Source organism: Protopterus annectens, chromosome 12.part0, assembly GCF_019279795.1.
Source record: "Protopterus annectens isolate FY-2018-M chromosome 12.part0, PAN1.0, whole genome shotgun sequence".
NCBI classification, from domain to species: Eukaryota; Metazoa; Chordata; order Ceratodontiformes; family Protopteridae; genus Protopterus; species Protopterus annectens.
The window spans coordinates 1328157794-1328170293 of NC_056746.1; the positions used below are offsets into that span (position 1 = coordinate 1328157794).

The 12500-nt window shown below is 42.3% G+C and overlaps 1 protein-coding gene across 1 annotated transcript in view; it reads left to right on the top strand.

The window, feature by feature from the left end:
- Positions 1 to 12500, top strand: part of ACTR5 (actin related protein 5) — a 285428-nt gene that overhangs the window by 30915 nt on the left and 242013 nt on the right. Inside the window, exon 4 of the mRNA XM_044090379.1 lies at positions 8018 to 8235. Coding sequence (XP_043946314.1) covers positions 8018 to 8235 — 218 coding nt within the window. The remainder of the gene's footprint in view (positions 1 to 8017; positions 8236 to 12500) is intronic.

The following is a 12500-nucleotide window of genomic DNA, read 5'->3' on the forward strand; positions in this document are numbered from 1 at the left end:
ACAGTGGGAGAGCTGAAGTTATGCACTCACTTTTACCCATTGCCTACTCCAACAGTAAGGTCCCTAGTCTGTCCTGGGTCCCGTGTATCACATTTGAAACTTAATTATTTGCTGGAGGCTGTAATACATGAATACTTCATTGTCCACTGACTACAGAATGTTTTTTTACCAATTTATTAGCAAGTTACAGTAAGTTATTTTAGACTACATTTGAACATTTGATTGTAGGCTCAAAACATAATCAGTTTGTCTGTTTCATGGTTATTCTTTTTTAGTATTAACTGTAATCTTTTGTAAACGGATGCTGTCCTTTTCCTCATGTACTTTTACTGTTTGCTACATTGCAAGTCTTACCTGAAAATGGACAAGGTTAACAAGGTCAACAAAATGTAAACTAAATAAGTAAATAAAAATAGAATACTAACAACTGTATGTTGAAAATAGTTTTGAAAATATTACTATGCATGTCTGTTGGACTGCGGTGGTGGTGCTGCGGTAGCATTGTCGCCTTACAGTTAGACGTTGCCCATTCGATTCTCAGAGCGTCTTCTGTGTGGCGACATGCGTGAATGTGTGAATGGGCGTTCCTTCGTTGAAGGTTGTGCATTAGGCCCGGCAAGCCAGCACGTAAAAATCTACTGCCAATCATTAGCGGACGGGAGTTCCACTGTGGCGACCCCTAACCGGGAAAAGCCGAAAAACGCAAACAAACTATGCATGTCTGTTTTGCATTTTATGGGATTAGCCTTTATTTCCCTTGTTCTCTTGCAGCTGTCTTACCTTTGTTCTCTTATTGGTCTGTTCATTCTTTAAGAAAAGTGAGGGTGAAGATCTTATTTCCAGCATCTTGCAGGATGGGGTTTTTCTTTTCCTCTCTTTTTTGTTGTAAATATTAATCTCCTCTAATAAGCTGCGGTGGTGCAACGGTAGCATTGTCTCCACACCGCAAGAGGTTCTCCCATTCGATTCTCGGCTGGAGCGCCTTCTGTGTGGAGTCTGCATATCCTCCCCATGGTCGAGTGGCATTCAAAGGACATGCGTAAATGGGCGTGCCTTCGTTGAAGGTTGGGCGTCGAGCTGGCACCTCCACACCGTAAAAATCTTTTGCCAATCATTAGCGGAGCGGAGTTCCGCTGTGGCGACCCCTAACCGGGAAAAGCCGAAAGAACAACATGCTAATCTCCTCTAACTCTGTCAGACAGAAGTTAAATTGTAACCAGACAAGGCAGACAACCACACGTTAAGACTACTAAAACCATAAACAATACATGCCGGATGGATCATTAATGCCAATTAAGTGCTGTCATCTACTGTAACAACTAGACTTCATCAGATCTATAAAACAAGCTAAAACTAATTTATCATTATATACATATAAGAAGTTAAACTGACACCATCATACAAACCCATGTTGCAGCAGTACACAAGCGGTAGTACACAAATATTACACATGCATGGCCACAAATTGATACTTCATCATAAAGGTTAAACCAAATAAATGTAGTCCTTGTTTAGTTGCCCTCATCTTTAATAAAAGATAAAAAATTGTGATAGACACAATTTCATTAATCCCAAGCTCCACAAGAGCTGTCTGTTCCAGACTTGAAGATAAATTATATTTGTCTGCTTTGCCGAGGTTATGTAGTTACATGCTTCTACACCTTTTCACTTCTTTTTCAAAAGTACATAAGTGCTTCTTGTTGGTGGTATATGTTCTTCGGGTTTCACTGTTGCAGTCCTCGCACTTGGGTTAGCTGCCTGAAGGTAGCCCTCAGTCGGCCCGAATACCAGAGACTTAGTATTTCTGCGTCAGTTGCTGTCACTCCAGGACTGACGTCAGTTCATCATGGGTATAAAAACAGGCAGCCGACCCCATTACATCAGTCTTTCTTTCCGAAGAGCCAGAAGCAGAAGCAGTTCACAAGTGCTGGTCTGCCGCTACCTGAATTTTACAAATTGATTAATCCTGAAGTCTTAGAAACCCATTGGGGATCCTTTTTTCTTGCTCTAACCGATTTCAGAAAAAGGTAACAACTGTCTTGCCTGTGGAAAGCAAATACCATACCGAGATTTTCATTATTACTGCGTTACCTGTTTAGGCCCAGACCACGACGTACCTTGCTGTCGGTTTTGTGCTTTGTTCAATGCCCAAACCATTTGTTATCCAGCTCTCATTTTTGCTAAATTCTTTCACTGTTGATCTCCGTATTCTGAAATGGCATCGGTAAGCCATCTGACTACCGAAATTCTGAAAAAGCGTAAAGGTAAAGACAGACCATATAGGTCCAAAGCTGCCAATGATGCTTCTGCTAAGCTAGTCGCCAGTTCACCGGTTCTCAGTGATGTGCTTTTGCAGCCCCTGATGCCCGTTTCTGTGGATTCGCAGGCCTCTACCGAGACCCATTCAGAGTCCAGTATGCTGCGAGACTTTTCTTCGACTATGGAACCTGCGGATGTCTCTACCTTGGATGGGTCCGGAGCTGCTATGCAGGCACTGGATTCTGATACAGTTCTTCGCTGTACTGATGTTCGACTCAAACCGACGACTTTTTTATCTAAAACTACTGAGTTTCTTAGGCCTAGAGTATGCGCTACTCCTAGAAAACCGACGACCAAAGCACATGCACATCCTCCCATGCCTCAAAGACAAATGCTTAGAATGGCTGAAACCCTTATTACGCTGATTAGGGGAAGTCAGCCTTCCCCTGCTAAGAGGAAAAGAGACCAGTCCCCTGCAGCTTCTACAGACCAGGAGTCTGATGACTCTGAGGTATCTGATTATGAAGATATGCCCTTATCTGCTTATGAGGATTCAGATGCAGAGGAATCCATTCCCTCTGCCTCCCCTTCAGAGGATTTTTCTTTTGGTGAAATCTTACTTACTTTAAGAGAGCATTTCCACTGGGAATGCCAAGAGTATCCCCAGTACAAAAAGTGACTCAGTGAATTCCTAGATTTGCCACAGAACAGGCCTTTAACAATACCCCCTGTCCTGGAGGTTGTTGATGATGTTTTCATGGAATCCAGTCTTACTCCTGATACCTTACATCCTGCCTCTAGGAAACCAGACAGGTACTACAGAGTATCTGACACAAATTTCTTTTCAGGAATCCTACTGCTGGCCCAGAGATCATTTCTCAGGGGCCTAAAGGTATCAAGGCAACTATGGCCCAGAATCCCACCCCTTCGGACAGGGATTCCAGAGCTTTAGACAGATGGGGTAAGAAGATATATACCTCTGCTACTCTTGCTATTAGGGCATTAAATTGTCAGTTGCACATGCTGAAGTACCAGCAACATATTATGGAATTTATTAAACAAAAAATGACAACCTTTACAGACTGTGCAGAAAATAAGGAATTGCAGGAGCTTATGCACTCTGCAAGCCAAGTCAGCAAGCATACTTTGCAGTGTGGCTTTGACGCCCTAGAGTCATCTTGCTGGGCAGCAGTCACCGGTTCTGTACTGAGAAGACTTGGCTCAAGGAGCAGACCTTGCCAGACCATGTCAAATCAAAGTTATTAGACGCTTCTTTGAACAAGGACAGTTTATTTGGCACCAAGCAGAAGAGGTTCTTAAAAAGATGGAAGAAAAAGCTAAGGCAATGCAGACTGTAAAATAATTGCAACCCCGTGGATTCAGTAGGCATTGCCTTTCCAAACACTGGTCCTTTCCAGCCCCGTCCAGGCCATCTCAAACCAGACTCAGGGGAAACAGACCTCCCAGATCACAGTCTCAGGGTATGCAGAGATTTAACCAATGGAGTGCCCCCACCCCCAAATCAGGGAGTGGTAAGCCACTTCCCTATGGAAAAACTCACAATGACTTCCCCTCTCCACTCCCCCCCCCCCACCCAATTGCTTGTGCTCCTAGGAGGAAAACTTGCCCTTCTTGCAAAGAACTGGATATCCATCACTCAAGACTGATGGGTTCTCAACATTGTATCCCAGGGATACAAATTTTACTTCCACTCACTGCCAACCCCAAGAGGGTTCCAGACCTTCCTCCAAACCAGTGGGCAGAGGCTCAAAACCAAGTTCTATCCCTGCTATCCATCAGAGCTCTTCAGACGGTTCCTGTGGAACAGATAGGTCAAGGATTCAATTCCAGACTCTTCCTGGTACCCAGAAAAGAGGGCTCTTGGCACCCAATCCTGGATCTTTCAATTCTCAACACCTTCCTGGTGGTACCAAAATTCGAAATGCTTACTGTGCAACAGCTCCTACCCATGCTAGCCAAAAATGTCTGGTTAGTCACCCTAGACTTACAAAAGCCTATCTGCACATCCCTATAAGGGAGTCTTGCAGGAAATACCTTCGTTTCAGGGCCGGATCAATGCACTATCAGTTCTCTGCACTTCCCTTTGACTTATCCACTGTGCCCAGAGTATTCACAAAATGTTTGACTCCAGCCATTGCATACTGCAGGCAGAGAAATATCCAAATTTACCCATACCTGGGCGACTGCCTGATTCAGGCGGACAGTCAGGAATTGCTATTGTAGCACCTGACATTTGTGAAAAGCCTTCTCACTTCCCTGGGGTACACCATCAACGAAAAGAAGTCAAAACTGGTAGCCAGTCAAAAGATTGTATTCCTGGGAGCAAGCTTGGACACAGCATCCCAGATGGCATTCCTCACTTCAGAAAAACAAGTTTATCTGACAGCCTACTTCAAACAAATGGCCACAAGAACCCAGTTATCCACAAGAAAAATTCTGTAGGCTCTAGGGTTCACGGTCTCATGTATACTGCTGATTCCATATGCAAGACTGCATATGGGGAAACTTCAGTGGTACTTAAAAAGGCTTTGGTGCCAACATTCTCAGGACCTGGAAACAGTCATTCCTATCATACCCAGTCTAAGGACAGAGTTCCTTTGGTGGGCAGACGCATGCAACCACAACTGGGGACTGCCTTTTACTCAACCCCATGCCACCCAGACCCTGACCACAGATGCTTCAGACTATGCATGGGGGGCACACATGGACGGCAAGTGCATTCAGGGCCACTGGAGCCCAAGTCAAATTCATTTTCACGTCAACCAAAAAGAGATGCTAGCGATGCAGCACGCTCTAACAGTCCCTACTCTCTCCAGGACACCTGCTAATAAAAACAGACAACACCACAGTTATGTGGTACATCAACAAGCAGGGGGGAACTCATTCGTACCCACTCTGCAGGCTAGCCATGGGCCTGTGGAACACGGCCTTGAACATGCAGGTCCAGCTGCAAGCTCAGTTCCTGCCAGGCAAACAAAACTCACTGGCAGACGACTGAAGTTTTAATCTCCTAGACCCACACAAGTGGCAACTAGACCCCAGCACATTCAGCCTTCTGATTCAGAAATGGGGGACCCCAGAGTTGGATCTCTTTGCCTCCCCCTGCAATCACCAGCTCAGCAAATTCTGCACCAAGACACCTCACAACAGGGCCTGGAAAGTGGATGCCCTATCCTTCCTGTGGGTAAACCTCTCAATCTATGCCTTTCCCCCTCTGCCCCTTCTCTCAAGAGTATTGCTCAAGATAAGACAGGACAGACCAAGGACAATTCTGATTGGCCCGGACTGGCCATGCCAACACTGGTACCCACTCCTGAGCAGTCTGTCGCCTGCCACCTTGGCACCTACACAAGAACCCAACCCTGCTCTCTCATCAGGGGGGACATATCTTGCATCCACAACTGCAAACCCTAAATCTTGCAGCCTGGCTTATTCCTTGAATTCTTCCCCAGTAACCAGCCTAAGCAAGCAGGTGCTGGACGTCATACTTGAAGCCAGAAGACCCAGTACAAGGAAATCTTATGCTGACAAGTGGAAAAGGTAATGCTCCTGGGTTCAGTCCAAAGGGGAGGACACAACTCTGCCCTCCCTGCCTCTTGTCCTGGATTACCACAGAGGCCTATCCTTCTCCATTAAGATCCATGCCTCTGCCATTTCAGCTCATTACAGCACTAAGACACCTCTTTTCTCTCACCCTCTTATCAAACAATTCCTGAGAGGGGCTAACAACTTAAGGTCGCCAAGGAGAGCACCCACTCCTGCTTGGGACCTTAACTTTGTACTGGAAAAGCTCACACTACCTCCTTTTGAGCCTGCAGCATCAGCAGAGTTAAAATTCCTCTCTTGGAAAACAGCGGCTGACAGGGTTTTCCTCAGGACTATTCCTTCCTTAATGCCTAAAGTAGTGTCCAGTGTAGCTCTAAACCAGTCTTTCCATTTGCCATCTTTCTTCCCTAATCCTCAAAATAAAGGGGAAAGGATCCTGCACTCCTTGGACATGCACAGACAGCTCAGATTCTACCTTGTTAGGACTAAGCCCTTCAGGAGATCTGACCACTTACTAGTCAGCTTTGTGCCAGGGGTAGAGGGCAAGGCCATTTCAAAGCAAACAATTTCCAAATGGATAGCACACTACATCCATTTCTGCTACAAGCACCATGGGAAACCAACCCCTCTGGGGATCAGAACACATTCCACTAGGGCAACTTCTACCTCTACAGCATTCGTCAGGGGAGTTCCTACCAGGGACATCCTGGAAGCTGCTACCTGAAGTTCTGTACACACCTTCACCAAACATTACCACCTGCCTATCTTTTTCAAATGTAGTTTTCTCAAAGGTTTCCTCATAGGTCCCAGGGCGGGTTTTGCAACTGCAGTCCTGCAGGGCATATTAGCCAGCCCCAATTCTTCTTGACTGCCTCCACTCTTCCTCAGCTTTAGGAATCAACCCAAGTGTGATGACTGCAACAGTGAAACACGAAGAACATAATACAGTTGTGTACACTTAGCATAAATGTAGATGTTCGCGTGTATTCACTGTTGCAGTCCTGGTTTCCCTCCCTCCAGCTCCCTTGTCTTTCTCTATCTCTATCTCTCTCCCTCCTCTACTCACCCCTTTCTAGGGTGTTGGTATTGGTATTTACTTTTTACTGTTTTTTTCCCCACCATAACTTAGCCCCCTATTTGGAGGCCTCCTGACATTTGGTGCAAGAAAAACTGATGTAATGGCATCGGCTGCCTGTTTGTATACCCCTGACAACCTGACATCAGTCCTGGAGTGACAGCAACCAGTACAGAAATACTAAGTCTCTGGTATTCAGTCCGACTGAGGGCTACCTGCAAGTAGATAACCCAAGTGTGATGACTGCAACAGTGAATACACTCGAACATCTACATTTATGGTTAGTGTACACAACTGTACTTTCCTTTCTGCTGTGTTTTCATTGAATTTTGGAGTGGTAACCCCCAGGTATCCACCAGGTGCTGCTGCTGTAGCAGGGCAGTAATTGAATTCCTCCACAGAGATGGGTTAGGAGTATCATCTACATACATTTGTCATTTGATTCTGGCTTTTCAGTCACCTGGGTTCTCTCGTCAAACGGTGCTTGTGAGGACTGCAGTTATGGCTTATTCCCCCTGTGCTACACAACTGGTAGTTCAGCCTTTAGTTTGTTTACCTTGGATTTATTCATTATCATTGAAATTTTTTTTTTTTTGCCAGAACTTTTGTTGATTTTTTTTCTTTTGAAGTATGTGAATTTATACCAGTGTCCCAGAACTTACACATTTTGTGACATTTTATTACTTTGAATTTTGTATGGAGTTTTCAGTTCTAAATGTCTTCCTAGCTTGACGTTTATTCACATCTGTGCAACTGCATTAGGAATTATTAGTTGTTATGTGCCTGAACATTTTCTCACACACATTTTAAGTTGTTTGATAGGTTAGTTTGGATTTATCTCAGCTCATTAAAATTATTGCAGGTCCCTTTTTTTGGACTATTGAAAAGTTGCAGTCTTTTGAATTATGAAAATGGTCAAGCTGATGTCTATAGTGCAAGCTTCACCTGTTCATTTGGTGCAAATAATTTTTTTTTTATAAACTGTATTTAATCATGCAAATCCAGAATAAATGACATAATCTCTTGATAGTCTATTTTACTAGAATATGTGTAATTGTATATATTTGTAGCTGTATAGCGTAATATAGATTCTCATATGATATCACATTTTTTAAGAACTAGAGAAGTGGCGATCACCAGATTTCTATGAAAAGAATGTGCATAAGATGCAGCTTCCGTTCTCTAACAAACTTTTGGTGAGCTCGTTCACAACCGAAGAAAAACTGGAACGAAGGCAGCAACAACTTCGTCGATTGCAAGAATTAAATGCTCGTCGACGTGAAGAGAAACTTCAGCTAGATCAAGAGCGGCTTGAGAAGCTGCTTAGTGTCCAGGTATGCCGAGTTTAATTTGAAAGTGCATCTGTCAGCTGTTATTCTGAGCATATGGAACTATCCAGTACCTTTACAAAGAGAAAAAGAGCATAAGAAGCTGACTTAGCACTCTATGCAATTCTTGCCTGTCCTATAACTGCTGGGGTGAAACAGCATTGCATTCATGAGGTTTTGGTTGGGAAAAATCTCGATCTGTTTTCCGGTCTTGCATTCATGTAATATACTAATTTATTGATTGAGTGACAGCAAAGCTGAAGTCTATCTTATTTTCATAAGGCAGTAGTACAACAAGTCCTTTTGTTTTGTTTTGGTTTTTTTTCTCTACAAAGTATACTTTGTGGGTAGGGAATAAAGCTGTGGTCTCTGCACTTGTTACCTCCTACATTTATGGCCTTAACTTTGCCCCACAGAAACCTAGTTCTATATTTTGCTAACAGACCTTGACAGGATTACAATTGTTTCCCCATTTTGAAGTATGTAGAAGCCTTACCGCAGCGCACTTTCTCCTTTGCATTCTCAGTATGGAAGTCTAACAAAGGTTATATTTTTTCATTCTCATTCTGGATGCTTATATTGTGGTAATAAAGCCTGTAAATAATGTCCGTAATAATGTTTGTTCTTCTTTGAACATAAAATGTATTCTAATCTAAAAATTGATGTGAAGTTGTTCAATCTCGCCGTTCATTCTTCACTGATGGGTTTGGAGCCGATCCTCGGCTCCGACACGGCCGTTTAGCAAAGCTCAAAGATTACCAGTAGCTCGAGACCAAGCCCCTTATCCCATGATGCATTGCTGGAATTACCCCAGATCTAGTTTGCTGCGGCACTGATCTCTTGGTTTCCAGCTCTGCTCGAGACTTTTTCAACGAATTAGCAAGTGTTTTCTTAAAAATTTTCATATATTTCAAATCTACTCTATTGCTAAGTGATTCCCTTATCCAGAAGAGTACTATCTTTTTGGGCCTCGTTAGTTTTAAGATTACAATTGTTTCCCCCTTTTGAAGTATGTAGAAGCCTTACCGCAGCACACTTTCTCCTTTGCATTCTCAGTATGGAAGTCTAACAAAGGTTATATTTTTTCATTCTCATTCTGGATGCTTATATTGCGGTAATAAAGCCTGTAAATAATATCCATAATAATGTCTGTTCTTCTTTGAACATAAAATGTATTCTAATCTAAAAATTGTTAGTATCTTGCATATATTGTAAACATGTCCCTTATTTACCAACACAGTTTTAGCTTTTGTAATAATCTTTCACTATTTACTATCTGTATAAATGCAAAGGGACATTGGAATTCTCTGTTCAAGGAGTTTTTCCCCAGTGCCTTCTCTGAAAGTGGAACTGCAAGCCCAGTCAGACTCTCCTGGTAAAAGAAAGTGACAATAAATAAATAAATAAATAAATACGTTTGCAGGAAAGTAGCCTTAAAGCAACCTTCATCACAAAATAATGATAATCAGTGTTTATGCAGCAGGACTATTATAGAAATTTGTTTAGAAGAATGAGCTGTTGCCCCCTCCACATTCAGCTTTTTCAAGCTCAGGTGACAGTTCTTTGCAACTGCAGTACCCCTGTAGGGATTTGTAAATTTAGCTCCACTTATGCAGAGGGAGTCTGTAAAGAAGATCAGATGGCAGTGCTCTTTGGGAGACTGGGAAAGAGAAATAGAAAGCAGGGAGCGAGTGGAGGAACTAGGGTACATCCCACTAACTTACTTCATCATTTGTAGGCTGTCACGACATATAAATGAGATTTCATTGTCACTTGAGACTAACAGTGTCACTGGATGTCATTTTTAATATGGGAATAGCATACACAAAGGAGGTAAAGTCTAGTTTGGTGTGTAGCAGTGATGTAGAGATTATATGCTTGTCAGTGACACTGATGTGCAAATATGGAAAGAGTCATGTTTTATGGCTGGAGTTTTGCATGCTTATTTATCTGTATGTACACTGATGGGGACAGGTAATGTGGTGGATGTTGTAGTTACAAAACATGTATGAGTAGGATAACTTTTACATTACTTAGCATTAAATATGGCTGAAAGGAAACACAGCATATTTTCATATCAGTTTAGCACCCTCTTCAGAAGCCTTTTTGAAGAATGTGGAGCATAGAATTGTAGAACAAATTGAAATAGTTTTCAGTAAATCGGTTTACACTGACAATATTTGTTTATAAATTTATGCACTCAGCAGCATCTTCTTTTTGATTAGTGCAGTGTTCGAGAAGCTTCGCAGAAGCTGATTTTGATAGGATGATGAGGAGCTTTCTGAAGACTCGGACTCCGTTAGAGGTACTTCCGATTCTACCCCATCAACCCCACCACCATTTCAGTGTGGTGGGACCAGATTCTCCTACTCTCCTTTTGGTATCTTATTCTTTGATCTGACCTTCAGATCAGGTGATATTGGATCTGGATGTCCCTTACGTGGTATCCCTGTCAGAGCTGATAATACAGACATCTTTGGATGTGTCAGTTTGTTTACCTTATTCTACTCATCAGATTTCAGTGGGTCCCAAAGCCATGCATGTTGACAATGTTTTTGATACACCGTGTATGTGCATATTCCAGCCTTCACTGGAGCTGTTTTGTAGCAGTGGATGAGCAGATAACCGTGCCCAGTTTGCAGTCATCAGCAAAGCTGGTCAACTACGTTTGTGGGACAGAGGCTTGGATATCTGCAAAATAAATGCCAAACAGAAGAGGGCTCAGAAATGATCAGTTTGGAACCCAACTAGCTACAATTTTACATTCAGAGAGGGAACAAGCAACTTTCACAACTTGGGATCTGTTGGATAGACAATTTGCAATCTGTCAGACAATGTATGGGTTTACATTAAGCTTGTCTAATTTTTCAGTAATACCAACATGGAGGATAGTGTCAAAAGCCTTGGCCGCCCAGGTCAGGATAAGCAGTGTGCATAGAGTTACCACTGTTCCCAGCCCCTGTAATCTTATCAAATAAGCTTACTAGGTTCAGGAAATAGGACCTGCCAAAACTGACTGGGATTTACATTAGTTAAGTTGCCTATATCTGCATAACATTCCATAACTTTGCATAAAAGGCTAGTAAGGCTGATGGCTCTATAATTACCTGGGTTTGTAGAGAAGCCACCCTTGTGTGGGGGAGTCACAGTGGCTGTTTTGCAGACATAAGGAATAAATCCTTTAGCTATATTGACATTGAACAGTTTAAGTAGATGCTCAGCGTATTTGGCACTGATGAGAATGCAGCCTGCTGTGTTGTCATATCCTATGGAGGTGTTATTTTTGCCTTTGACAAGGATTCTAAGATTCTAAAACTTGTCCCGTGGTGATTTCAGGGGAAACTTAATTCTCAGGGATAGTGGGGAAAACAGTGTGGGTAGTTGGGGTAAAAGTAGCATTAAATTTGTCTGCTGATATATTAATTGTATCCTTGGTATTAGAATAGGTAGTGTTAAGCATGAGCTCAGTGCATTGGTGGACATTATTCCTTAGTTTGCTGGAAAAAAAGGGTATGTAATTTACTTTGTAATCTGTAGCAACCATAAGTTCATACTCTGCTTTACATTTTCTGGTATTCGTAATAAGTTCCTTGCTGGCATGTTTCAGTATAATTTAGAAGTAGGTAAATGGGGCTTACTTGCCACATTGTTTTTATTTTCCTTTTGTTGTATAGTTTGTTAATTTGGGAGTTCCACCACAAACGCTTATTTCCAAATTCAGAGTTACATTTGGCACGGATGGGTAATGATTTTTCTATGCAACTGTTAAGGTGCTAGTAAAAGTAGGGTGAATGCAGTGGCGAACTTAGTTGGGTCCATTTGCAAGGGATTGTTGAGAATTTTGCATAGGTCTTGTGCAAGCTGAAGTATGTATGCCTTAGTGAAATCACTAAAGGCGTTCTCATTTGGTGGATCTAATGTTAAATCTTACATAACATCCTTTTCAGGTCTGTGGCAACTGGGAATAGGCAGTGTCACCATGAATATAGTTTGTCATCTAACATACCCTTTTCATTTTCCCAGTCAAATACTTTTAACTGAAGGGAATTTAGATCACGTTTATCGTGAGTATAGTTGACATTGCTAGTATTTAGAGGAATTGATACTTTTCGTAGCTTAAAAGGTATACCCAACTTTGGAGACATCTGATTGTAAAAATACCACTTTGGAGAAGTCAGACATGTTATGCCAGGTTAAATTGTACTTGGTCAATTTTTCTTCAAATTGAATTTATGATGCAGGAACAGGCATCATAGGAATTCTACATTTTG